The sequence below is a fragment of the Empidonax traillii genome, unplaced genomic scaffold, assembly GCF_003031625.1.
Source record: "Empidonax traillii isolate 1590-97213 ecotype Southwest subspecies unplaced genomic scaffold, ASM303162v1 scaffold15:size5535645, whole genome shotgun sequence".
NCBI lineage: Eukaryota > Metazoa > Chordata > Aves > Passeriformes > Tyrannidae > Empidonax > Empidonax traillii.
In genome coordinates this window covers 4,384,847-4,411,878 of record NW_020955208.1, presented here as the reverse complement: position 1 = coordinate 4,411,878, position 27,032 = coordinate 4,384,847, and the positions used below count along the sequence as shown (strand labels likewise).

At 40.6% G+C, this 27,032-nt stretch overlaps 1 protein-coding gene across 3 annotated transcripts in view; it reads left to right on the top strand.

Moving 5' to 3' along the window:
• TTC39A (tetratricopeptide repeat domain 39A) overlaps positions 1 to 27,032 on the top strand; it is a 44,302-nt gene that overhangs the window by 14,941 nt on the left and 2,329 nt on the right. For all 3 annotated transcript variants that reach the window (XM_027894134.1, XM_027894125.1, XM_027894144.1), the window contains exons 3-17: positions 2,854 to 2,985; positions 3,661 to 3,737; positions 4,168 to 4,235; positions 5,637 to 5,701; positions 6,956 to 7,055; positions 7,953 to 8,018; positions 13,519 to 13,627; positions 14,263 to 14,330; positions 14,460 to 14,519; positions 15,305 to 15,466; positions 17,060 to 17,151; positions 18,148 to 18,268; positions 20,865 to 20,976; positions 23,569 to 23,683; positions 24,355 to 24,471. In XM_027894134.1, the coding sequence (XP_027749935.1) occupies positions 2,854 to 2,985; positions 3,661 to 3,737; positions 4,168 to 4,235; positions 5,637 to 5,701; positions 6,956 to 7,055; positions 7,953 to 8,018; positions 13,519 to 13,627; positions 14,263 to 14,330; positions 14,460 to 14,519; positions 15,305 to 15,466; positions 17,060 to 17,151; positions 18,148 to 18,268; positions 20,865 to 20,976; positions 23,569 to 23,683; positions 24,355 to 24,471 (1,464 nt within the window). The remainder of the gene's footprint in view (positions 1 to 2,853; positions 2,986 to 3,660; positions 3,738 to 4,167; positions 4,236 to 5,636; positions 5,702 to 6,955; positions 7,056 to 7,952; positions 8,019 to 13,518; positions 13,628 to 14,262; positions 14,331 to 14,459; positions 14,520 to 15,304; positions 15,467 to 17,059; positions 17,152 to 18,147; positions 18,269 to 20,864; positions 20,977 to 23,568; positions 23,684 to 24,354; positions 24,472 to 27,032) is intronic.

The following is a 27,032-nucleotide window of genomic DNA, read 5'->3' as shown; positions in this document are numbered from 1 at the left end:
TTACTGGGATAAGTTATTAATCACAATATTAGTTGTATTTATGTCATATGGGCTGGTTAACTCTAACAGTGTCCTGAGGAAAGCGCTGCTGAGGAATCAAAAGAAGGAAAATAAAAAGCTATCGAGTTTCATTCTGCATCCATCCATACAAAACCCAGGCCTTAAAACTCCTGGCAATACACCAGGATGTAACTGGCAACTTGAATTGTATGATTAGTAGAAATAACATCGATAAGTTACATTTGGTGACATTTCTACAGGCATATAAAAATGTGAATGTTGATAAATACCAGTTGGCTAATGATAGACATTAATTACTATCTCCTTCAGATATTAGAAGCAACAGGGATGAAACCATTGATTAGGGAAGGGGTGATTTGGTATCAGAAACAAATACTGGATAGAGAAATCTTCACCACATATATGTAAATAGAACCAATTTTCCTTTTAGTGCAGTGAAGTTAATATTTATTTGCTTTGATTTTGAAAGCAAATTTCTATAATTTTGAAAAGGTACTATTTCAGTCCCTCCCCCATGCTTTGAATTTAAACCTCTGGAAGGGTTTTAGTTTAGTAAATACAAGATGAAGTGTGTTTTTCTGCACTGAGGCTGATGAATAATCAAACGAACAGGAACACTTCATCAGGCTGGCATTTTATAATATGTTCACTTTTTCCCCTACTTTTCATTATCACTGTACTGAAAAAATCATGATGTGTGAGGCCAAGACAGAGCTGTCCTGACTCCACCGGCTTTTAAATTAATTTCTCTATTATCTCTCTGTTCTTCTTACCTTGCAAATGAGATGGATGTGAGCATAGTGTGGGGTTTATAGCACTTATGGCACTGGGTGATTTCCCAAAATGGCTTTTCTGCTAGATTGGTTTAGGTGGTGAGGGCAAGTAGAAATTAAGGGCAGCCACAGAGCACAGACTGCGGTGAAGTTTAAAGATGTGCACTGCAAAATCCTTCAGTGCAGCCAACCTGCTCTGTGCCAGGTGTGTTGGAAAAAGTAGCCCTTGATGGTGTGAGGCAAGGGAAGCACCTGTGTAATGCTGTTTGCACCAACACTAAGTATTATTTTAACCCCTAGATCTCAAAATATATATATATACAAAGGAAGTCAGGATTTATCACCACTTGTATTTTTTCTTTGGTTGGTTTATTGCTTAATGTCATTGAGAGGGGATTGCTTTAGGTGTAGACAAGGTTTATTTTTTGGTTCTGGAAAATACTAACCAAACATCAGGGACTCCTAAGGATATTTAAGGGTGTTGCAATCCATTGAGGAAAGTAATTAAGGCATAATAATATATGAATTATTAGAAAATTTAGAGGCATCCAAGTCACAGTGGTGAGTTATAAGCTCATTGCTTAACGTAGGGTTGTCTGAAGTTATCCATAAAGCTGTCTTTCAGTTCAGTCCAGTTATTAAAACTTAGGGAGGCAAGTGCATTTCCAGGGATGGAATTAAATGGATTGAGGTGTCTTTAAAGTCTGGCTTTTCTCCTTAAAACAAAACCAAAGAACTGGAGTAGTTGAGGTTGGAAGGGACCTCAGGAGGCCACCTACTCAAGCAGGGCCACCTGGGCACAGGATTGTGTCCAGAGGGCTTTTGAGTGTCTCTAAGCATACACTCTACAAGCTCTCTAGATGACACGTGCCAGTGCATGGTCACCCTGTTAGTAAAGAAGATTTTTCCCAATGTTCAGACAGCAACACTGCCCTCAGTGCAGCCCTGGTTTTGCCAAGGGCACCTTGCTGGCACACCACTTTCTCTTTGGAAGGAAAAGAAAATAGAGTTATTTTCTTGTCTTGAGAAACATCTGGAGTACATGTTTTGAGAACAGGTGTGCTGAGGGTGGAGATTTTGTGGAAAGGATATCCTTGTTTGACTGCAAGTGTTTTTGACTATTCCCTGCCATTCAGAGCTATCTGATCCATTCTAGAGTGTAAACAATTAAAATAGCAATTGTTGCTCCTTAGCAGTATTTGTCTTAAGTCGTGCTGTTTGTCAGGGGTGGATTAGCAAGGCCCACAGAGTTTCTGTGTTAGGAATTTATCTGAGCTTGCCCTTCAATATATTTCTCAAGTCATCTTTACTACATCTCAGTGCCCAAAGACATTTTGATTCATTTGCAGAGGATTACACCAGACATAGGTACTGGCTGAATGCTTTAAATATGTGCAATATATAAACCCCCTGTCCTGTCAGAGAAAAGATGCCAGCAATGGCTGCACACAGGAATTAATTCAGCACTAATGCCAAAGTTTTTTATGTTCTGCAAAAGAGGCACTATCTGGAACCCCAAAGAATAATATTTAAGTTGAACAGATTGGGATGGAAGGTTGGCAGAAGGGGAGAAGAGTTAAAAAAAGGGTAATATTTGACATAGACTCTAATGCTTCTGGTGGGAAGATCTGTTTCAAGAAGATTCTATTTTGGCCATGGTTATAGTATTGTGTTACTTATCTCCTTGAGTCTGTCTCTCCCAAAATAGAAGAATATCATCTGGATTTGTGTCATGTGTTGCAGTATTCATTAGATACTCCGTTAAAAAAAACTCTGTTGTCTCTGAATGGTGAGCCACATGGTTAATTCCTGTGCTTTGCTTGTTAAATACCTACCCTTAGCTCAAAGCTGGTACGTTTTAGCAGAGCTATTGAAACTGGAGCAGCAGACATGATTTCATGTAGAAATCTTGATCTGTTACTGTTTCTTCATTATTTTGCATGTCCTTTGTGTTTGATTTAGACCTCGTTCCCATCAGGCTGATGCATTTCTGGAACTGGATTTGTGTTTGTTTTTTTCCAAGCAATAGTGCAGTAGAATCAGCTGTGTTTTCTTTCAGGACTAAAGACAGCATGTATCATGCCCTGACTTATGCCACCATACTGGAAATGCAAGCTATGATGACATTTGATCCTCAGGACATACTGAATGCAGGAAACACAATGAAGGAAGCTCAAGCCACCTGTCAAAGGTAAACGTGGAGCAATTCAGTCAGTAAATAGTTGCTTCTTGGTAAAGGTTTGAAAGGCATACAGGTTAAGAAAAGGAAATGTAATTTCTTAGAAATCATAAGAAAACTGAGGTTGGAAGGGACATCAGGAGGTCACCTTGTCCAGCCTCCCACTCAGAGGAGGGTCACTTAGGAGGTCACAGCACATAAATTAGAGTGTTCAACAGTCTAGCCTTGAAAACTTCAGTTTATCACAATATCTGATTTTTCTTGTCAATTAGACTTTAGTCCTATCTGTAGTCCTTGTTCTGCAGTGTCTGGAAGTTGTTATTTACGGTGTGCAGACACTGCAGAATGTTCTCATGGGTGATGGTTGTGCTGCAGTTCCCTGTCTTTGAGTCAACTTTTGCACCCCCATGGACATGCACACACACACATACACACAAAAAAATCATCCCCACCCTTTATTCCCTTCCTTCATCAAGACATATTTCCATGCATGAAGGGTAAAGCAGATCTCAGGAGGACCACAGTTCTCTGTGGAATACGCTGAAGTTTGCATGTGGTGAGATGACAGAGGGTTGGTGAGCACTACAGGTGTGTTAGTGACTGTGTGGGTGACCAACTGGAAGATACTGTTGTTCTCTGTTGTTGATGCTTCATGTTCAAAATGACCAAATGGACTTTTTTTTGCAGATTTAGGAAGAAATCTACAGTAGCTGATTCTATCAACAACCTTGTACATAGACAAAGCCTTGAGCACTTTACTGAAGGTAATATATCTCTCACATGCATAATGTTTTATTCTTTTTATTTATGCAGTTTGAATCAGGTGCAAGTGTTCACTCAGTGTGTGAATTTGAATATGTAACCACATCCAAAATCACTGTTTTTGTTGATTGCTGACTCAGCACTCCCAGAAATTGCCAGGTAAAGAAAGAAGTGTGGAAATGGCTATAAAGGTCCTAGATCCAGGAGTTCATAGAAAGCACCAGATACATTCCTGCAAAGTTTCTGTAACTGTGTTTCATTTCTGTTTGGAATTACATCAGTAGTCTGGAACTGAAAACACTACATCAAATTTGGATAATATTTTTCTCAATTTGAGCTTTGTGATCTTATTCCTATATTAATGGGCTGAGGGGGTTTTTCTTACTTTTTGACTGATTGATTTGTTTTCTTCTCCTCTCTGTGTGACACTAGAGGAAATCCATGCAGAAATCTGCTATGCTGAATGTTTACTCCAGAGAGCAGCACTCACATTCCTCCAGGTATGGACTCCTATGTGGCTTGTGGGGGGAAAAAAAGTATGTTCCCTACAGATTTCTATTCTTAAAACTAATGAAGTGGTGGAAGACTCTAGTTTGATTTAATGGTGTAAGGCTGTTTCATCTGGATCAAGTCTGGATATTATTCTCCACTCTCATTTCACACTCCTGTATGAAATGTAACTGCAGTAAGCACCAATTTTCAAATACTGTGTATTGGGATATCAGATTTAAAAAAAGAAGAGATGGTCATTGAAGCTGTGCTGGAATACGAGTTTTTTTGCTTTGCTCTGGCTGGTGTTTGCTTTCCCAAGAGTACTTTCTCACTGGTGTGTTCTTGAACTGCATAGCTATTGGGCTCCACACGTGCTTTCTTGTTAATAGTGCTGCCTGTCTTCTAGAAAAGGGGAGTTCTCCCTCTTCTTTAAATTTTATCTCTGTACTAATGAAGCTTGATTTGTTTGGTGGAGCAACATTAGCAGTACTTACTTGGGCTCCAGCATGCAATTTACATTGTTAATCTCGGTTGAAATAACTGACTTTTATTCTTGATTTGACTGTACTTGCTATATAAGTGTGAGCCTCTTCACCTATTAAGGGGATAATAAAAGTCACAGTCAGAAAAGCCTAATGTTTCTTGGCTCAGTGGTGCTGGTAGGAAATGGAACGCAGGTGGTGGTTTTATAGTGTTTGGGAGTTGCCAGGTGGGCTCTGATTTATGTTGCTTGTGACAGTTTATGGGCTGTGTAACCTTTTTCAGCAATCTGCTGTGTCCCTCTGCTAGAAACTGCTGCTTCATAGTAACCCCTGTAATCAGAGGAGCTTTTATAGTTTCTAGAGTGCTGATGATGGACTTTGAAATGGCCAAGGTGTAACTACCTGTTTCCTTTTTCCTTTGGGATCTTTTGGGATGAGTAGCCTCTAGCACAAAGCACATCCTGTATAACTTTACTCTCCCTGCTTCCCTTTTTGGGATATGAAACTGTATTCTGTAGACTCCTGAGGACAGGCAGTTACTCGTGAACATTTCCTGGCTCAGCACCAGGCACATCTGAGCTGTGCTGAAGGACAAATGAGAGAAAGCTATTTTTTGAAAGAGCCACAAATGCATGTACCTTAGGTGACATTCATTAACATAGTCCCTGTGTTCATTAATGCAAAGGGTCCAAAGGGGACAAGGGCTAAACTGATCACGGAAAGCCTCTAAATAAAGTGCCTATGTTTGAACAGAGTAAAAAATATTTTAATACAGAAAGGAAATCCTAAATCCGTGCGTTGTGCCTCAGAGGTTTATATTGTCTGTGTCATGCTGGTTATGCTCCAGGTATGTGTTCACCTCAAGAAGACAAAAGCCCTTTATAATGCTTACAAATTCATATTGCTGATGTGTTTCCATTCCAACAGGATGAGAATATGGTAAGCTTTATAAAAGGAGGCATCAAAGTCCGAAACAGTTACCAAACATACAGGTGAGTCAGAGTGGTGGTGTGACTAAGTGTACTCCATCAGCAAAAACTGCTTCTGGACAAATGTTCCAACACAGTCATTAGGCATATGGAAATGGCCTTTCTTTTTGGAACACTTGAAACCAGTAGCTGAAGCACAAGTAATTCCATAATAAATGCATAAAACTAAAATAATATGAAAGGACAAGAAACTGAAGAGCTTGAAATGTTAAATATAAGTGGCTTCAAACAAAGATTAAACAAATTTGCAGGAAATAGGGGCTATTTAACATAGTAAACAGATGCAGTCTCCCGCATCATAAGGTCCCTGAGCAGTCAATTCTTAAAGGATGCTTTTCCCAGCATATGCCACTGTCTGAGTGATACTTGGTGAGCTGGACTTTTAATCTGGTTAAGTACAGCAGTTCTGCTCTAAAGAGAAGGTGCATGCTATTGAAAATGATAAACAGGATTGCTCATCTGAACTCACAGTGTACTCATTACTTACTGTCTGTGAGCCAAAACCATCTGCTTGGGCAGAATTCTTTTCATCCAGGAAGGTGTGGAGAGCCACTTTCAACATGTGCAAACGATTTTGAAGCGCAGTAGTAAAATCTAAAAATTACATTAAAATGTACACCATGGGAAGCATATTCAGTTGTGCCTTTGCCAAGACCAGCTTTAGTTTGTATAAAAAATTGTTCTGAATCTAGTAACTCTTAGGTGTTCTTCTTCAAAGAATGCTAATAAAAATGCTAACAACAACTTGCATTTTAAGAAAAGCTGTATTTTAAGAAAGGGAATGTTTTTATGTGAGACCAGCAGTTATGATTTTTGTACTGCACCTTTGGTGTGGGAAGAAATAATTGGTTGCACTTTTGGTAAGAGTGTGGTGCAAGAGAGGAAACACTGAAATATGGAAATGAGGCTTTATTTGCTTTGGCCAATCAGTATTTTTTACAATGTAATTTCTGGTATAAAAAAGCATTTTTCCCTTCCCTGCTGGCAGCAGAACTGCTTGATAATCTGCAACAAGACCAACCTGAAAAAATACGATGTATGAATGTTGCAAAGACACAGTTTTTGAAACTCTCTTTCAGGGAGGAAAGGTCACCAGACACTGTAAAAAAAGGTGAAATGAAATAAAACAAAAATTCAAATGAAACGTTTGCTTAATGACAGTGAATTAAAAGTATCGGAAAACTTCCACAGTTCTTACTGAATTGTAATTAACCACATTATTTACTGACAGTGTAACAGAATCTTGTGTACTTTCAGGGAGCTGGACAGTCTCATACAGTCCCCACATTATGTCAAAGGAGAAAACCATCTTCATTTTGAGGGAGGTGTGAAACTTGGAGTTGGAGCATTTAATCTGGTACGTACCAACAGGTTCTTATCCTGAGCTGAAGTCCTGTTGCGTCCTGGAAGTGACCCTCACTTGAATTCCTGAGAAGCTCCACTGACATCAGCCTTACTGATCCTGTGGTTAAAACACAGATTTGAGCTGACAGTGCAGGATCCCAGTCTTTGGTCTGAGAAAATCAGATAATAATACACTTTAGAAATAAAGAGAGTGCTGCCCACAATGTGGGATGAGGGCCAGGAGAAGCCTTGCACAGAAGCAGCCTGTGTTGGCTGACTTCCACTTGCTGTCTCACTGACACTCGGAGAGCTTGGGCTGCTTGCAGGGCAGTCAGCGGGGTGGGGTACAGGAATGAGGGCATGAACTGAGGTCCTGCTCAGGCCACTGTTGGCTGTCGTTGCCTGTGTCCTGACCAAAAAGCAGGTGATCAAATGCTACAAGGTGGTTTCTGGTGTGTCAGAGAGGCACTGACCCAGAGATGGCAAGGGATGACGTGGTTGTTCAGGGGACGGGCTGCAGAAAGTGCCTGGTGCTTCCCCTTCCTTTCACTGCTCTACCTGAGTCTGGCACACGCCCACATGTTAGATTTACCGCACAAAGAACAAATATGTACTGGGTGGTGTGCACCCAGCATTTCTGAAACATCCAACAAGTACTGGAGTTACTAAGCATGTGCTGAATAAATACAGTTCTATGCAGGGAATCCCAGAGACACAGGGTCCCCATATTAAACAGATATTTCTGTTTAAATTGGATTTAAAATATAGCAGGTGTATATATTTACACAGGAATTTGTCATATAGAACTGGTTTTAGTAATTTTAATAATTATTTCTTGTGTTTGGAAAAATCATGGGAGGTAGCTGAGAGACAGAAAGTTACTGCGTAACTGTGGCATTTCTCTCTGTAGACGTTGTCCATGTTCCCTGCACGGATTCTGAGATTACTGGAGTTTGTTGGATTTTCTGGAAACAAGGTAAATGTGAGCTAAATATTATTGGTACATTCCTCTCACTCTTAAATTAAAAAACGGAGACAGGAGTTTATCTCTTCTTCCTCACCTGAGCTGTAACCCTCTGAAACACCCTGGTATCACACAATCACACTGCTGTACTGATGCTTTTGTGCAGCTCAGTTTTCCTTTATTTTTTGTATGAAATATTGCACTTCAAAGATTTGTGGGGAAAAAACTCCTCTATTTCATTCCTGCTTTAATAGCAACTGTTAACTGGAGTGTGGCACATAAATTCTCTTGTCTAAAGGAGTAAGTGCTTTTTTGCCTTTTATAGTGCTTTCTGTTTATAAAACAAACTCCAAGGAAAAAAAAAGTTTCTTTATCAGAGCTGTATCCTTGCATGACAGGTCAGTGTCTGTCATCACCATTTTATTAGTTTACAGGAAGGGTCTTATATCTGAAAATAAAACATCTTGCTTAAAAACAAGGAGCAGAGTGTGGATTACAACTTAAAAATTCCCAGGAGCTCTTTCACAAACAGTGAAGGCAAAAATCAAATACTTTCACCTGTGAGGTACAACAACAAAGAGCATCTAAAGCGAGATATTCTCCTAGAATTGTAAAGGCGATTCATGTACCAGCAGAACGCTGAGAATACTTTGGTGAACACTCATCTTACTACTGCAGGTGAAAATTGTCCCTCTAATTGAGTTTGTTGTTTTCTTTTGGGATTTCATGTATGGCTGTGAGTGGGCTGTTATTTGTGTTGATGAGTCAAGTCCTATTACAGTTTTTTAATAACTCACTGAAGCGTGACCTAGATTACCATAAATTTAAGCAAAAAACTGCTGTCTACACACCATAGAAAGGAGTAAGACATGTGGATCAAAGTTCATTAATGGTCACTTATTTTAACAGCCTCAGAAAGTCTTTCTGCATTTAACAGGAGCCTAAAGCCAAAAGCAAAATTGCAACTGCATGTGCAATCCTTTCCCAAAGTGATGGTTTCCCAAAGCTTACAACAAGAAGTGGTAGACAAGAGTCTAGAAGGTGAAAGAAACAGCGACAGAGGAGGAGAGGGAAGATTGTGTGTCATGTGCTGCACCCATCTAGAAGGGAGTTTTGAATACACCTGTGTTAGATAGTGTACTCTTTTCCATTAAGTGCTCTCTGGGAGCATCAGGTTGTGCAAGAGTCGTGGTTTGTGCCTTGAGCTGTTTGCAGATTACCCGAGAGAGCTGCAGTGCACGGGAGGACAGCTTGATTTTGGTGTGGGTCATGTGTTTATTAAAACTGGATCAAAAAATTGCATTGTGTTATCTTCCAGGGTACTAATCTGCCTCGAAGCCAGGAGATTTGCCCCTAGGGACTCTCCTTGTCTCTCAGACATGTCATGTTGGATAGTAAATCAGGACATGCCCAAAGCTCCTTTACTTCCTAAGCCATTTGTAGGCACTGTGGACAACATGATCAACTTAACAGCAGTCTGGAGCCTCAAAATAGTAGGTGGGATAAGATCAAGAAAGTATAAAAAGTAGCCTGAGGCTGTGTTTGTTCCCTTCCAGTCCAGGATATGCCAGGTTGTGCCCATCTCACTACTCAAACTCCTTTCCTTTGCATCACTGGTCAAAATATGGGCTTATCTGTGTTTAGTACCTTCAGCCCTGCTTTTGGACATTGAGGTTCAATGCAGTTTTTCCCCAGTTTTGTGAGAAATGTTTTGTGGGCAGAGGTTTATGTCACACACACTGTGCTTTCTGAGCAGCAGGTGGAGTGTGTGTCCCATCTGGACTTCTGTGTTTAAGGATGACTAAACATTCCTGGGAGAGCAGGGGAGTCCTTGCACTATCTCCCATGGAAGCACTGAACCTTTCTCACAGAGTCCTCTGCCAGGTCTCAGGCTAATATTTACCCTCGTTCTTATTTTATAGACAATTACCAATGCTTTGCTGCTAAACTGTAGAAAAGTTTGACGTGAGCCTACCATATGTTAAGTGCAATTTGTCAGAGGGTCAGATGACAGCATGATTTCAGAGGAAGGCAGAAAAACTTTGAGATAGAGCTAATTTCTTTCAAATTATTCTTCTTTTATGTGGGAGGACATTTTCCCCAACGCAGCTGAGCTGAAGAATGCATTTGATGTGTCAATTTGAAATAAATTTAATTCCAGTTTCCCACTAAGCGATTTTTTTCAAACTGCGTTTGGGGCTCTTCAAATTTTAAATGAAGGTTAAATCTGAAATTATTTCATGGAATACATTCAAATGCCTTGTGAACCAGCTTAATTAGCCAGTTTGTTGTAAATCTGTTAGTAGTATCCATCCTCCTTGCTAAGCCTGCAGTTACATGATCAGGTCATGGGATGTGAACGATGACCTTGCTCTGCTTTTATTGTCAAGATCCCTAATTAAAAGAGAGTGATTAAAAAATAACATTTAAGAGCTTTTGCTTCAGGAGAGTAGATGGATTTTAGTCAGTAACAGCTGAAATAAATATGAACCAGCCTCAGTGTTGTCTGATAATGATTCTGAGCACTGTCCTTGTTCGTCCTGCATCCACTGTGGGATTCCCCACTGTGCATGTGCTAAGTCCTGAATGACAGAGCATTGGATATCTTGGGATAAGGATTGAATCAATAAGATACTGATGTAATATAATGTAGTGACAGTCTTGGGAATTGAGAGATTGTGGGATGTTGTGTGGAACTTGGAAGAAAGGTGAGAGTTCCCATATTGGATCACATTTGTCCCTAAGAAGTGTCATTGCTCCCTGCTCTGTGTTATACTTTACGTCTCTCAGAGTAGCTTCTGTTTGGTGTGAAAACAAAACCGAAATGTGCTAATGTCATTTTAGAGCAATTACAAAAATGTCATTTTTGAGAAATTACAAACACTTAATGCCTTGACATCTGTTTTATATGCCCTGTAATAGACTTTGTTTGGAAGCTCATTCCCAGTGTTCTGGGATTGCTCATATCAGCTGTGACATAGGTGTGGGAGGTAGTTATGGGTTATTTATGGTTAGAAGGTGTGTCCTAACAATTAAATGTAATGTACTCACTGGTGCCAGTCACTAAGTGAGTGCAGTTTGATCACAGAATTACTCCTTAGGTTTAAGTAGTCGCTGCTTGTGCTTTGGTTCCGAGATCCTCAGTTTGATCCCAGTGAGCATTACAGTGCCCAGCTCACGGCACCTCCCTTGGCTGATGAGCTTTGCTGGCTGATTTCCAGAGGCTCCCTGTGGAGAAAGGGCGTGTGCTTGGAAAGGTGATTCATGTCTGTCCCAGGCTTCTGTGCCAAATTGTTCCTTGGAGGAGTTACCTCTGTCTCAGCCAGCCCCAGAGGGAGCCTAGGGAGGCCAGCTGACTGAGTGTGGGATGTAAAACATGTTTCCCAGTGACAACCCTTCATCTTCCTACCTTCCTGGGGATCCCATTTTAACAGAAGCAGTTTGCAAGGGTGTTTTTGAGGAGAAGCAACTTTTCTGCAAGCAAGTGTTGCAATACTAATAACAGCTACTTATATATTTCTTTTATTCAGGCTGTGTCTACTGATTATGTTGTTACTTTAATATAGAATGTTTGGGATGTTCAAGTGGCAGAGGGAAAAGTAAACACTCTTTAATACCTCTTCTGGACAAAATAGGATTATGGACAAAGCACAGAGTGAACTGACTTGCTTGGTGAGCTTCCCATACCTGTGTAACTACTCAGTTTGAGAATTTGGGTTTAAGTGTGTCAGATTTGCAGCCCTGTCCTGATGAATGGGCGATGTTCTTAACCCAGTTACTGCTGTCCAGGGTGTGGCTTCGTTCCTTGTCCATATAGATGATAACTTTGTGTTTGGCTCTGATAAAATACACTTTCGAGACTAAAACATGTGAGATCAACTTGACAAATGATTAAATTATTCTGTATGACTAACAGAATTAGTTTCTGAATCATTCTGAGTGCTATTTGCATTCATATGTATTTTTATATTATGTGGAAGATACTAAATACTGTAAGGCCAATGTCAGTAAAGGCTCAGAAAAATATCAAACTTAAAGACTTTTCACTGCAGAAAAATGTACTTTGGAAATCTACTTAGGAATTTTTTTCTGCCAAAATTCATTCCATAGTGTGTTTTGTCTTCTACCTCAAAGTGCTACTTTTTAAAAAATCCAAATATTTGTGGTTTTCATCTGGGCAGCTTGCAGAAGCTCAATACATCGTATTTTGTTACTTATTTGTATCAATTAAACTTGTGCTCTCAGAAGCAAATGAAGTGGGGTTTATTTTGCAAAGTGCTTGGTTTTCATTAAATAGTTGGTTTTTCAGTAATGATTTTACTGTCTTTTAATTTCTTCTGTAGTGACACGCAAGTCATTATTTTCTTTATTTTGTCCCAGCTGGATGTTATGATAGACCTGCAAATATAAGTCGTATTTTTCCCTGTGACAGGAATTAATGTATTAAATCAAGATTAAAAAAAAAAAACCAAACAAACAAACAAACAAACAAACAAAAAACCATCAAAAACTGTATTAATGTGAAAACACTTAACTACACTAGTTAAGTGAAAAAATACACGGGTGATGAAAATGAGAATATGATTACAGGCTTCAGTGTTTACAGAGTAAGTGATAAAGGTGTGGTGGTGTAACACCCCTCAGTCAGCAAGGGCACACAAAGCATGTAAATGCATTCTGATCATGTAACCTTTAAACAGAATTTTCCCCAGCACACAGTGGATGTCTTACTGTGTGTATTTACCAGTAGGCAGATCTCATGTTTGATACATTCACATATTTATAATCTTGCTGTTGGTATCATGGAACCAGCCCAGGAATGGGCTGATAAATGCTCTTGCCTCAGGAGCTTGAATCCTTGAAGTTGGTCATCCATCATGCTGTCACTGAATATGAATACAGCGTTATACTTGATTGCTTTAGTTCTTCCAAAAGGGAACAGAAATACTCTTCTTATATTTTTCCACTGGTGGTAATGGGCCAGCGTCATTGCAAAGCTCTTTTTGTTCTTGGCATGCTTAAAGGCATCTTTTTGCCCTGATATCTTTTGCTCTTCTAGTTGCAAACTCTTCTAGATTTTTTTTTTCTTGATACTTTTAACTTGCTTGCCTGGTGAACCACAACAAACGTGGATACACTGCACAGTGGTGATATGTGGGTTTGCCTTGCTTTTAAAAACTCTGTGTGTTTTTTTTTTCTGGAAAGCTGTTTAGCAGAACTTGGATGGTGGTGATAAGTTCTCTCATTCTTTTATGTTAACCATGTAATACATCCCAAGTTGCTGTTCTGTCACCAGGTATTTTCCAGGCTAAGCAGTAATTCCATGAAAAACTAATAGGTAAATTAATACATGTATTTTAACCTTTGACTGCTGTGTAAGCAACGTATGCCAGTGCCTTTTTTGGGAATTTGATGAGTGAGCAATCTGAAGATGACAGTGCAGAAGTTAAATTAGCAAGACACAACTCTGGATCTTTTCCAATGCTTTGTGCCCCCCTGTCTGTTTGCACAGGAACATGGTCTGCTGCAGCTTCAAGAAGGAGCATCATCATACAGCTTTAGGTCGGTGCTGTGTACCATGCTGTTGCTTTGCTATCATACTTTCATGACCTTTGTGTTAGGTAAGATTGTTTATCATAACTCTTGGATTTGATTAGTTCTTGTGGGACACAAAGGGGAAAAAAGACTATTCCATCACCTATTTGTCGGTGAATTGTTTGTTTGTAAGCAGATTAAATGTAACTTGTTTGTGGGTCATTTTACAATAGTGATTATAACTGAAGAGAGTGTCTTAATTTTCAAGATGGAGATTTGTTTAACACATAAGAGGGGAGATAATGGGGATAGCCAAGGAAGCTGTGAGAGCTAAATTTGTCTTCAGTAGTCAGGTGCATTAATAGGGAGGTTAAAATAATGGCTGTAAGCGATGGATTCATTGTTCGTGTTTATATGTCATCCCTGGATTTTTGGGGGAGGTGATAGCTTCCCACTGACACATCCTTCTCTGTTATCTCCTGCTAAAACATTCTACAAAATGTGTTTGTCTACTCATGGGTTTTCAAGTCAGTAAGAACAATGTTGGGGCTTTGTGTTTGCTGCCTCAGTGCAGCACCAACCTGTTCTTATGCCTTAGCAGAGAGTAGAACCTACATGCTGGCCATTTGAGGATGGATAATTGGTACCTTTCATTCCTAGGTCTTTTTTCTCTTCTTTGTTTCTTAACTGTTTTTATCACTTGCATTTTTATGCATTCTAGGGACAGGAAAAGGAAATGTTGAGGAGGCAGAAAGACTACTTAAGCCTTACTTGGCTCGCTATCCAAAGGTAAAATGAATCCTAATTTATTTAGTATGATTGTTTAATATTTTCTTGCCAAATGACAAAGATCTAAACTGTATGGTCAGCTTGAAAACTGTTACAGAATACTTGTATTTTTATTATTATTTATTACAGGGAGCCATATTCCTGTTTTTTGCAGGCAGGATAGAAACACTGAAGGGTAATATTGATGCGGTAAGTAATCATTTTGCTCTTGGGAAATTAAATTTCAAAAGCTTTAGAAAAATTCCTCCAGGAGTGATGTTTCCTTTTTGGCCAATGCTTCCTGTGGCTTTGACCTGTGTGTAATTTGTAGTTCGTGAATTACAAATGGGAATTTTGAAAATTATTTTGACTAACTTGTTTGTCCACCTCCTTTTGCTGCCCCTCGCAATTTGTGGTGATAATCTAGTCCTCCAGTGTTAATGACACAGTTTTCTCATTGTCTTTCCTATCCTGAAGCAAGTTGTGCCTTTAATAAGATCCAGTGGTAATCCTTTGCCTTCAGTCTGAGTGGATACTCATACGAGACTTGAAAGAATTATGGAGATGAAGAGTGCATGTCCCAGATACTCTGAGACAGAGTATCAGCCAATGTTGCAGGGCAGTAGCTCCCCTGAAATCTGTGGAACCACAGCAATAAATATCAGCTCAGCATCTGTCCTCTGCCTTCACTTTCCTAATTTCCCTAGACACAAACATTTATTTTGATTATGCTCAGAATTTTTATAACTTCCATGAATGGGGAGGTGTGTGGCAGGGTAAACTTGCTAACACCAGGACGACTGTGTAGCCAAGAACCTCTTGTGTGTGTGAGCCAGCAGATGTGATTTGGGGAAATACTGGTGATTTGGGCTGTTAATAATTTGGAAGTTGCAGGAGCCACGGGGGCAGATCCTGGAGCCCCAGTGCCTGTTCCAGCACTGCTGTCTGTGCATTGACACACGACTGAGGCAGTGTTTGGAAATCTCTGTGCCCAGGCAGTCAACAGGTACGAGGAATGCTGCGAGGCTCAGCAGTACTGGAAGCAGTTCCACCACATGTGTTACTGGGAGCTGATGTGGTGCTTCACCTACAAGCGCCAGTGGAAGATGGCTTTCTTCTATGCAGACCTGCTGAGCAAAGAAAACACTTGGTCAAAGGTGAGTGAGCAGGAGACTGAAAGGCTCTGTTGTATCTATTAACTTCCCGTCGAGTTGACTTTTTGTAGCTTCAACAATAGAGGTTGTAGAGTAAAGCCTGGCCCGCCGTGGCTTTTATAGAACAATGTATGCAATGAATGCAAACATTCAAACCTGAACAGACTGGGGGCAAGCAGAAATCTTTTGGACCCAGCTGGGAGGGGAAGAGCAGCTTGTTGAAGAAGTGCTGCTGTGTATTCACTGGCTGTGTCATTAACACATTGCAGTTAATGGCACAAGTTGCCATTTCTTTCCTCACATTATGGATATGAGCTCTTCTGGTGATGAGTGGGGCCAGCCAAGGCGGTGCCTCCAGGATAATAAATATAATTAGAAGTGGTGCCTAACCCTGCACATCTGAAAGGGAGAAGTTTTTCTGCCTATAATCCTGGTAGCTTTCCTCCCTTCATCTTCCCTTTTTGCCGTTTTAAAAACGGGGATTACGTTTCCCCTTTTCCAGTCAGTGGGAATTCCCTGGACTGCCATGACTTTTCAAATATGATGAACAGCAGCTTAGCAACTTCATCCACCAGCAACCTCAGGATCCATGGGCTTGTGCACCTTCAGGTTCCTTAGATCGTTTCGCACCCAAACTTTTCCTACACCAGACAGTTCTTAATTTTCCCATTCTCTCTGCCTTTGCCTTTTGTGACTTGGGCAGTGAGGCTGGAGCACTTGGTGGTGAAGATTGAGGCAAAAAAGTCAGAATTGCCTCAGCCTTCTCCAGATCCTGGGTAACCTGGTCTCCTTTTTATTTCCAGAGAGAGCCCACGTTTTCTCTAGTCTTTCTTTCATCACCAACATACCTATAGGACCTTTCCTTGTTGCTCTTGGCATCCCTGGCCAGACATCAGGGCTTTAGCTTTTCTTTAATCTGATCCCTGGCTGCTCAGGCAGTTCCTCTGTATTCCTCCCAGGCTACCTGTCCTTGCTTCCACCCTCTGTAGGCTTCCTCGTTGTGTCTGAGTTTGTCCTTGTTCATCCACTAGGCCTCCTGATTCCCTCTTTGTTGGGATGCATCTCTCCAGAGCTTGGAGGAGCTGATCTCTGAACATTAACCAGCTTTCTTGGGCCCCTCTTCCCTCCAGGGCCTTATCTCGTGGTAGTCTACCAAGCAGATTCCTGAAGAGGCTAAATTCTGCTCTCCTGAAGTCCACAGGGAATGACTGTTTTTTAGAACCTGGAATTTGGGATATGTTAGCAAATTGTGATTGGACACATAGACTGTATAGTATTAACTTTTTCTCTGAGCATGACCTTTTCTTAAGTTTTCTAGCATGTGTACTTAGGAGTGTTAAAAACTTATTTACAAAAGCATGAGATTTGTTCTTGGAATTTGGACAGAAACTGTAAGCTGACACAAAGTAAACAAAGACATACATGATTTTAAAACAATGTTCTATACTCACTTTCTAAAATACCTCTTGCCTAAACTTTTGTAAGATTATGAGCAAAAGCAGCAACTGCCACTTTTTGCTGGTTTTTGCTTTATATCAATAAAGGTGATGCTGTAAATTAATTTTTCTTTATATATATTCTTCATTGCATTTGCAGGCTACTTATATTTACATGAAAGCTGCTTATCTCAGTATGTTTGGACCAAATGACTGCAGCCCTTTTGGAGACAGCGAAGCTGAATTATTTAGGTAAAATTTGCAAACTCACAGTTATAAGAGTTCACTGTCTTTTCACACCACAGTGTTGAGGGAAAAGAGGCAAAATATTCATTGTGCAGATTTGAAGATTTGTGCAAACAGCATTGGACTGGTAAGAAATGACAGAGTTAAATGCCCTTTAGACTGAAGTGGACCCTGAGTTCAGACAACAGATTTCTCCTGGCCTGGAAATACTTCAGGGAAAGGATATGAGATTTATCAGCCATGCAGTGCCTGCTGCTGTTCCATGTAATAGTCATATTCTTTTCCAGTTGTTTCCTTTAATCAAAATGGCACGTAAGATGTGAAAGCTTGCAATGAATTGTGCTGCAAGGTGTGTGCCTTCTTTAGTGGGAATATCAGCACTACATGATTCTTGGGTTTTGAGTTCGAGAGGAATAAAAAAAAGAGTTAAATGTGAGCGATAACCTCACTGTGTTAATGTAATGTTTAAGCTCAAAACTGCCTAAACCTTGCTGGGGCAGAAAAAATCTGATTACTTCAGGGTTCACAATCTTTATATAAAATCTAAGTATCTTTATTTTTTTAATGTGCTTACAGTGTGATACTTTTCAGGTTTTCTCTGTCCTTTGTAATCATTACAAGCAGATTTTACTGAATTTACATGTTATGAATTGAATAGTTTTAGTCTGGGAGAATGGAAGACTTACAGAAGCTGAATTGACTCTTTCTTAGTTTGTGAAGAGAGATGAACCTTTTTTAAGTTAGGTGCATCATCTAATTTAATCTTTCAGTGGGGAAGAGTCCCTCTCCTCCTGCTTGATTAAAGAGGAAGCTTAGAGATAAACATGCCCTGCATAAAGACAGCTTTTGTGAGTACATATTGCTCAGCTTCCCAGAGGTAGCAATAGCCCAGTGTGCAACAGCTTTTTTAAGTTCTCCTCGGTTTAATTTTTTTCTTCTTTAAGTTTGAATTTTTGTGGTTTTTTTCACAAGCACTCCTTGTGTTTTCCTTTATGCTTTCAGGATTGTTCCCAGTCTGAAACTGAAAATTGCAGGGAAATCTCTGCCGACGGAAAAGTTTGCAATTCGGAAAGCGCGACGGTACCTTTCTTCAAACCCCGTTCCTTTGCCTGTCCCGCCTTTGGTAAGTCAGAAGTATCCACACAAGTACCCTTTGCAACATTTTAATTTATAGAAAATAAACCCAGGAGAATTAGAATAGTGTCTTTCCATGTTTCTAAGGTAAAACCTCTGCAGGAGACTGGAATGTTCCCAAAGCAAAGCCAAATGAATGCGAGGAATGCTGTGAAACTGGGGCATGCACCAGCCACAGGGAACTCAGCCAGCTGTTTGTGACACGTAAATGTGTTGCATGTGTAACTCATTATTCCAGCTATAGACCAGCGTGCTCCCAACAGCTTTTTTTTGGTTCCCTTTTGAGGAACTTTGCCCTGGGTCTCTTTTGTCACGTGTCATTCACTAACAGGAGACTTTAAGGTACAAGTAAGGGGAGGTGTCAAGGAAACAATGCAAGAATTGGGGGACTGCCTGTAAGCATCTGTTTGGTGCGTCCTTGAATATTTGCAGTTTGCCCTCCAGAGCTACTCACGGGTGCCGGGATGAAACGACTGAATCCTTTGGCCGCTTCAGGAAGCCACTGTGACAGTAGTTTTTTTGTTGTAGTTATCTGTTTGTTTGTTTAATTTTTTTTTTGCCCTGTAATGCTGGGCAGTTCCCTGTGGCTGGATGAGAACACCTGCATGAGGCACCCATTGCCTTGTTCGTGGTGCACTTACAAAAATCTGTCTACAAAGAAGATGTAGAAGAACATAAAAGGGTTTTGAGTCCACAGGTTTGCCGAGTGCAGTGGTGTTAACCTTTGGTGTGCCTTGGGCTGTTTTGTTTTTGAGAAACGGATGGATAATTAGTAAATATTCTTTAAGAAAATGCCAGAACAAGGAGAGCCTCTTGGAAGACCCCAGTGAGCGGCCACTTCCCAGCCCACCAGTGGGGATGTGACACTGTGCCTCCTGAAGAAATAGAGCTGTTAGAGCAGAGAGTGAATATTCACCGGGGACCACGTTCCACTAATAGGGCTGAAGCGAGAGAAATAATTAGGTTACTTTGATGTGCCTTTCAGGTTTCAGAGAGGAAGAAGCACATGCACCTGGGGCTTGGCTGTGCTGTGCTAATGGGATTTTGACAGAGCAGGTTTCTGTACCGGGATCTCTCGGTGGAGCAGCCGGGCACCGTGTCCTTGGTCGCTGTGCAGTTGCGTTTCCGAGGCAGCAGGTGCCGCAGCTGAACAGATAAAAGCACTTTATGGATGTGGAATTGGGGGCAGAATCTCATCTCCAGGATTTTTCTTTTCATTATCAAGAGGCTTGCTGAGAAGAGCGAATTCTCAAGCAAGACTCAGCTTGAGGATTTAGCCTGGAATGAATGTGGTTGGAATACTTCTGTTTCAAACCCACATTAATGAATCTGCAGTAGGTACAGTAAGCTCAGCACAGGTTTTTCAATCAATAGAGACCAGATGGTGAAAGCAGCAGTGACTGGGGTTAACGTGCTGTTTCAGCTATTCTAGCCTGACAGATTTTTGTGCTGTAGCTACGTAACTCAGCTATTCTATATAGAAATTTTATTTCAATTTAAACACAGACCAGGTCATATGAATAAATAGATTGGACACTGATCTCTTCTCTCAGGTGACCAGTGGGAATGGTATGAAGCTGAGTCAGGAGAGGTTTAGGCTGGCTGTTAGGAAAAGTCTCTTCCCCCAGAAGGTGGTTGGGCACTGGAACAGGCTCCCCAGGGCGGTGGTCACAGCCCCAGATCTGCTGGAGCTCAAGAAGCATTTGAACAGCACTCTCAGGCACATGGTGGAATTCTTGGGGTGCTCTGGTGCAGGTCCAGGAGTTGGACTTGATGATCCTTGTGGGTCATTTCCAAGCCAGGATATTCTGTGATTCTGTGATTAAACAACTTGTCATGAGGGCCAGTTTTAAGTCTATATATAAAGACTTGCATCTTTTGTGATTGCTGTAGTGGAGATGGGCACATTTGGTCTGGTCATATACTGTAAGAGAGAACCCCAGTAACAAAGGGGAATTGAACCAATAGCTTTTAATAAAATGTAATTTTAGAACACTTGAATAAGAAAGAAGTTGTTTTCTGTGGGTACATCAAACAAAGCTAAGAAATGTAAGAGGCTTATAGTTCAGCTCTAAAATTTTGCTGGTTTGTTTGAAACTTGGCTTAAAGGTTAGGGGGTTTGGTTCTCTTTTGTTTTGCTGTCCTGAGATTTCATATTTTCCTGTGGAAGCAATACTATTAATTTCAGTTATTTATGGTTATTACTGCCCTGGCTAGGACAGAACTGAAAAACCAGAGGAAAAACTGTCCCCTTAAAAAAGGGACAGTTAGCCTTGTGCCTAAAATGTTTCCAGTCTGGTTTGTTGGTACTTCCTATAACATAAGCATTACTGCGTTTGCATTTTATTCAAGCAATCTCCCCTGTACTGTGTGTAGTAAGTGGCTCTTTAGTTGTCTTCCAGGGCTAATTTGTTCTGAGAACCAGTGTAACAAGTTTTCAGTTACAATGAAAATATGTTTTGACAAACTGACTTTATTTAAAGAACCTGTAACGTTTTCATCATGCAGGGATAAACTGAAGTATTTGACAACTACATTTAGGCAGTACTGTAATTAATGATGCTGTCATTTCTCCCTGACCCTAGGAAATGATGTATATCTGGAATGGCTATGCTGTAATTGGAAAATGTCCCAACTTAACAGAAGGCATGTTAGAGACTTTAATTGAAGCAGAAGAAGCATTGGCAAGAAGTCCAGGTAATCAGTGATAGGGTTTAACCAGTTATTTTATAGTGCAATAGCTAAAGATATTATCTGTGAATAGAGAGAAACATTCATTAGTGAAGTTAATCGGATCATAGGAGGAACATAGATAATGAAACCATAAACTGTTTATGCAGATAGGAATATTTTTTATTTTTAATATAGCAATAACTTACAATAATAGCAAGTGATTTTCCATCCACGGATGTGTGTTAGGAGTGGTTTATGACATGTATTAAGGGACTGTTTATTTTGGTAGATCAAAATCAGCGCATGCATTGGCTTGGTTACTTGGATCATGAAGCTTTGTTACCCTCAGATACTGTATTTCAATTTTGAAGGATAAATAGGAGACAAGTTGGTCTTCTGTTTTGAAAGTGCTGCCAGTTTATGGTGTGACCTTGGGCTGAATGGCCTGGTGTCATCAGAACACCATAGAAATGTGGGACAGCAGGGATGGGCTTCCTTTGCACTATGAATGAGCCTAAGATTGAACTGAAACAGCCTCTGCTGCCACGTTTTCTGTCAGTCTGGTAATTAGCTATACATGAGAAAGTGGGATTGATGTTTATTTCTTGCCAGTCTTTCACAGCTCCTGTGGGAGTACAACCAGTCTGCACACCTTTCCTCACAAAGCTTTCCCTTGCTCAATATTTGATCTTATTACTATTACATACCACCTTCCTGCAAAAGGATCAAGCCCCTGTTGACAAAGGAATATAGGCTAAACCACTGCATTGCAGTCTTTCCACCACCTCTTGGTCTTGGTGTGCACTGTCTGTTACACAAGATTTGAGAGAGTTGCCTCAAAGACTGGCTAAAATTATTTATTTTTATTGAATTGATCAAGAGAGCAGGGAAAATATTTTCAGTGAAGGTGACATCTTAGGAAAAGGCCTTTGACCCTCTCACCTTCTTTGTCGTACATTTTGTTAGATTATTTTGAGCAAGCGACTTATTTTTCTGTTCCTTTTTTTTTCTTAGTTGACAAACTGTGGATAAGGCTGGATTTTGCAGGGGTTTGTAGCTGATTTGTGTTTATAGAACACTATGAGGACATGTAATCGAGAAGTGGGATATATTTCAAACACACCAACAATTTAAAGCGTTGCCTGTTCCAAACATTGACTTGCTGTTTCCAGGCATTGTGCTTGCCTTGAGCTTTCCTGACAGGGTTCAGAGCTAAGCTATTATGCATTCAAGTATTTTCTCTGTGTTACTGTTAAGAGAATCTAGCAGCATAAAAAGATGCATCTGAGGATGTGCTTCTAGCATATTATACCATGTGAGATGTAAAAGCAAGGCTGTTAGCAGAAGTAACATCTAGAAATACAATTACGCATATCAGATTTGTATCTGGGAGAGGTCCCTAAATGTTTGCTGGCACAGTCTGGGGCAGTCTGTAGGATATAAGTAAAGAAAATACATGCCTGTGGAAGTGTTCTTGGGACAGATGTCCAGAAGAGGCAACTGCTTTTTGGGTTTGGGTTTTTTTTTTTTAAATTCTTATGAAATAATTCTTTCATGGCCTTGAGTCATCTCAGTGTGCACACACTTAGTGTGTCAACTTTTGCCCTGTTCCCTGTTTCTTCTAAGTTAGTTTATTGGATAGTCTTTGGGCATCTTCCCTGGCATTTGTTTTGGTGACTCATATGTAGGAATCTCCAATAGAAGTGACTCCAATTGTAGGACCAAGGCCTCAGATTGAATACTCCAAAGGGAAGCAGCTGTTTCATGCAGTATTTGTCAGCCTTTAATCAGCTGGAGTAGTAAGTGAAGAACCAGGTAAGGCTTGGAGCAGTGAAAACAGGATGACATTCAACATCAGATGCAGTATCGCACATTTCATAGAAATTCTTTTCAGTTAGGATTTCATGAACGGGAAATGAGTGAGCAGGCTGTAGATTTTGCTCCTAAACTTAAAAATTAAGCTGTCTGTGTGGATTGGCAATGGAAAAGACAGATGTTTTCCTTGAAATGTGCAGAAATGTTCTGATGAAGGAAGAGTGTTGATAGTAATGACTTTGAACCAGGCACTGGTGAGGTTGGTAAGATTTTAGGCACTCATAATTAAACACTCAAAAGAGGTGTAATGGAGGTATGGTAGGAAAATGAGGAGATGTGAGTGCAGGTAGCAAATTTCATATATTTTTGTTTAGCCAAACCAAGGTGGAGAATCGATAAAAGACTTGCCTGCAAATGGGCCATGTGATTACATGTCAGGGGAGAAGAGCTGTACATACTAAAGGGCAATAAAGGTTGAGAGATTACAAATTGGACCTCAGTATTTACAGAATGGACACCTTAGATTAGTTTTTAGGTGTCAGAACAGTGGGGTAGCCTTTCAGTGGGAGTAGGGAGGGCAAGAACAGCCCAACAATTTTTGGACAAAGTTTGATTGATTTATGAAAAGGTTGATGTTTGTTTGTCTCTGCCTTAAATTAAATTCACCAATTAGTTCCTTCTGCCCTGTGATCCAGTAAATGGATTGTGCTCACACTTGCCTTTGTAGAAGTTTCCCTGCAGGTAGGAAAGTCTCTTCTGTTCTAGAGTTTTCTAAAATGTGCCATTTACTCCGTCCTGCAGCTACAGAATTACTAGCAGATGACCGGTGTGTGATAAAGCTGTTAAAGGGATTATGCCTCAAGCATTTGGGCAAGATCTCAGAAGCAGAAGACCATTTTAATTACATCTATTTAAAGTAAGTTTTCACACCTGGCATGTAGGTGAGCTCTTGAGTTTCAAGTAAGAGGAGATGCAGCCATGATATGAATAGAAGGGAGAGGACTGCAGTACCTTTGGTATTCATTTGAAAGAATTTCAGATTTGTTTCCCGGTCCTGTTAGGCACGTGTTGAAGGATTTCAAATCCGCAATTTTTATTGAGGGGTTTTCTCCTTTTAGGGGACTACAGATGCATAAACTTTTTGAGGTACCACTTACCTCTTTTTGCCCCCTTCCTCTTACCAGTCGTGAAGGAGCTGTACCCAAGAAACCAAGTGCAGTTTGCAGAGACAGGTGGCAGCATGATTACACTTGGAGCTTCTGCACCTCCTGTGGTGAACGGCCTCTCTTCTTGGCAGTTCACGTGGATACAGCTCATAATATTGCCATCTTTTCTAACACTTCCCTGATAATAAAGGCATTATTTTCTAATCCTGAGATTATCCATATTGTGTGGGATGCTTATGCAAAATACACATTTAACAACCCGGAAGGTATTTTGGGGTAGAGAACATGACAAGTGTCGTAATAGAGATTGATTGCTCCTTCTGATCTTAGCTAATCTCCTGTTTGTTGGTGTATGGAGCTGTTAAATGAGGGAAACAATATATCATTTCAAGGTCACCAGGCTATTTCTCTTCCATTGCAGTGAGAAGAAGATAAAATATGACCACTATCTAATTCCAAATGCCTTGCTGGAGCTGGCAATACTGTATCTAGACCAGGACAGAAGAGAAGAAGCAATAAAACTTCTGGAAAAAGCGAAGTAAGTGAAACCCCTGTGTTGATGTCTGATGAGTCAGTTTGGTATTTTACTGGTTAGCAGGAAGCAGAAACATTTCATTAATATCATGGAAACTCATTGCAATTTTTCAGAGGAAGGTTGCATGCCTTAGTTTTGGTTTGACTTTTTAGTGGTAGATATTAGGTTTGTTCAGTCTGGGTCCTAAACATCCATTCTGAGAAGAGCAACAAAAAAAATTTAAATATGTTAATTGGAATGTCAGAGGCTTCCATAAGAAATAATCCATGTGTAACAAAATGTAATAATCTTTGTAGGTTATTTGCTTGTTCATAAAAGATGTATAAAATTAAATCAAAGCTCTGTGTTATGGCTAAAATAGCATTACTTTAATTGATGGCTAGCAGGGCCTGTTCCTTGATGAAAACCACTTAAGATAATGCTTCAGGTTGCATTTAGTATCTTTGCATTGTTTCACCATCTAAAAAGCAACTAAACCATCTGCTTTTGCTATTTCGTGTGACTGATTTTTCTAGAAAAGTAGGTTTATCAGGAAGTTGGACTTGATCATGTGTGTTCTTTATTATAAAATTAACAAAATACAGGGTTTGTCTCTGTCTGAACCTTTACTTCTATGCTGAGCCAAAATTTTGGCAGTGGTGAGGAGGGAGGGAATCCAATCCAAACAACACTCACCCTCTTCAAGCAGCAGCAGGGGTAGTTCACCTCTCTGGATCCCAAATGAGGCCAGATGTCTGCACCTTCCCACTGCAGAGACACTGCCACAGGTGTGAGCAGCTACAAAACTGGTGTCTGCCCCCAGCTCCAGAGAGGTCAGATAGAGTTTTTATGGGGTTTTTTTTGTCCAAATCAGTCCTCTCTGCAAGACAGAGAGGCGAATCAGCCTACCAAAGATTATGCCAAAAGCCTGTCAGCACAAAAATTAAAATATTGCAATCCTTAATCTCCTGTGCTCGTGCTTGTAAACTCATGGAAGACATTAAGAGCAGCGAAAATTGCATTAGCAAAGTGCAATGGAAAGTGTTTCAGTTGGCTTCACGTTCCTCTAAACATGCCTCTCCTGTCCTGATTTCCTTTGTTCAAATCTCTAGTAAAAAGAGATCTGGAAAATAACGATTTGGGGCCACTTGTTCCAGCTGGAACTTCTGTCTCTTGCTGTTCGTCCACTGCACCCTTCCCTGGCAGCCCTGGGTGTCTCAGATCCCCCTCGAGGGAAGGTTGTCTGGCTCAAAGGGGAGCACCAGCAGACTGCAGCTCTGAAAAATTTGCTGTTGCCCAGTGAATGAAAGCTGATACTCAGACTTGCCGGGCTCAAAGAACTCGTGGAAACCGTAACGATATAAAAAACCCCGCAGAAACAACGAACCACCGCAAAACCCCACCCTGTATTTCAGTCAGTCCTAAAAAAAAGGGGGGCAGTCCTCCCATTTCCACCTGTGGCATTAAAATGCTTTGATTGATCAGCTTTCAGCTCCAAACTGAACGTCTTGGCAGCCTCGAGAGGGAGAGGCGCGTTGGCCGCGGTGGGTTTCGGGAGCGCAGAATTCTGCTCGCAGTTGGCAGGAGAGCGGGGGAGCGCTTGGCTGGTGCATGACGCTTGATTTGCTTGACCTAAATCCACACACTGCTGCTGGCTGGAATTTTCAACTCTGGGAGAAAGAGTGGAACGAGATGATAAACAGTTTTGGCTTGGTCATGCATGGAGGTTATTACTGTTTCTGTACGGCTGCGAGCTACAAACAAGAATATCAACGTGCTGATGGGAAATACAAACTCTGCATGACAAAATCTACCTAATTTAAGGGAAAAAAAAAAAAAAAAACAGCTCCAAAGGGTTTTAGACCAGCACACAGCAGAACCCAGTCAACTCCTTTTCTCAGTCAGCCTCTTGGGTGTTGCATACATAAAATGATAAGCTGGTGTAGGATGGGTGTGGAATTCCTTGTTTTCAGCAAGAGACTGCCATAGTGACAGATACCATGCTTGGTGGGAATTATGAATTTTGAACTGAAATGCTTTTAAGGTATACAGAGCTTAATACTTACTGTTATGTTTCTGTAAAGATGACAAATATCTTCTAAAAGAAAATTAGCATGGTCTAATCCCTCTTTGGTATCTGGATTCTGTATCCATCCTGCAGGAGCTGACATGTTAATTCCTATTAAGTAGGATCTGCACTTTCTATGTGGTCCTGGGGCAATTTTTCTTTTTTTATATAAGCTTTTCCATGATAATACAGACTCTTTGAATGTTCCAGTAACTCTTTAGAGCATGACAGAGCTACTGGAGGCTACAGGCAGATGATGGTGCCGAGTCAGCCGCTAGATGTGTGTGGTGGAAGTGCTGCCAGTTTTTCCCTGGGCCTGGTGTATCGCTCCTCAAAAGCTCATACAGAGTCTCATGTGCGCCCACTTCCTCTTTCCAAGCTTGTGGGGCACCAAATTGTCTGGCTTTACTTCCAACACTCAGTGCACATCACTGGCAACCACAGGATGGAGATGGGAGTGTTTCCCTCTTCTGGTTCAGAACAGCTTCTCTTTCTTTCTTTCTCTTTTTTTTTTCTC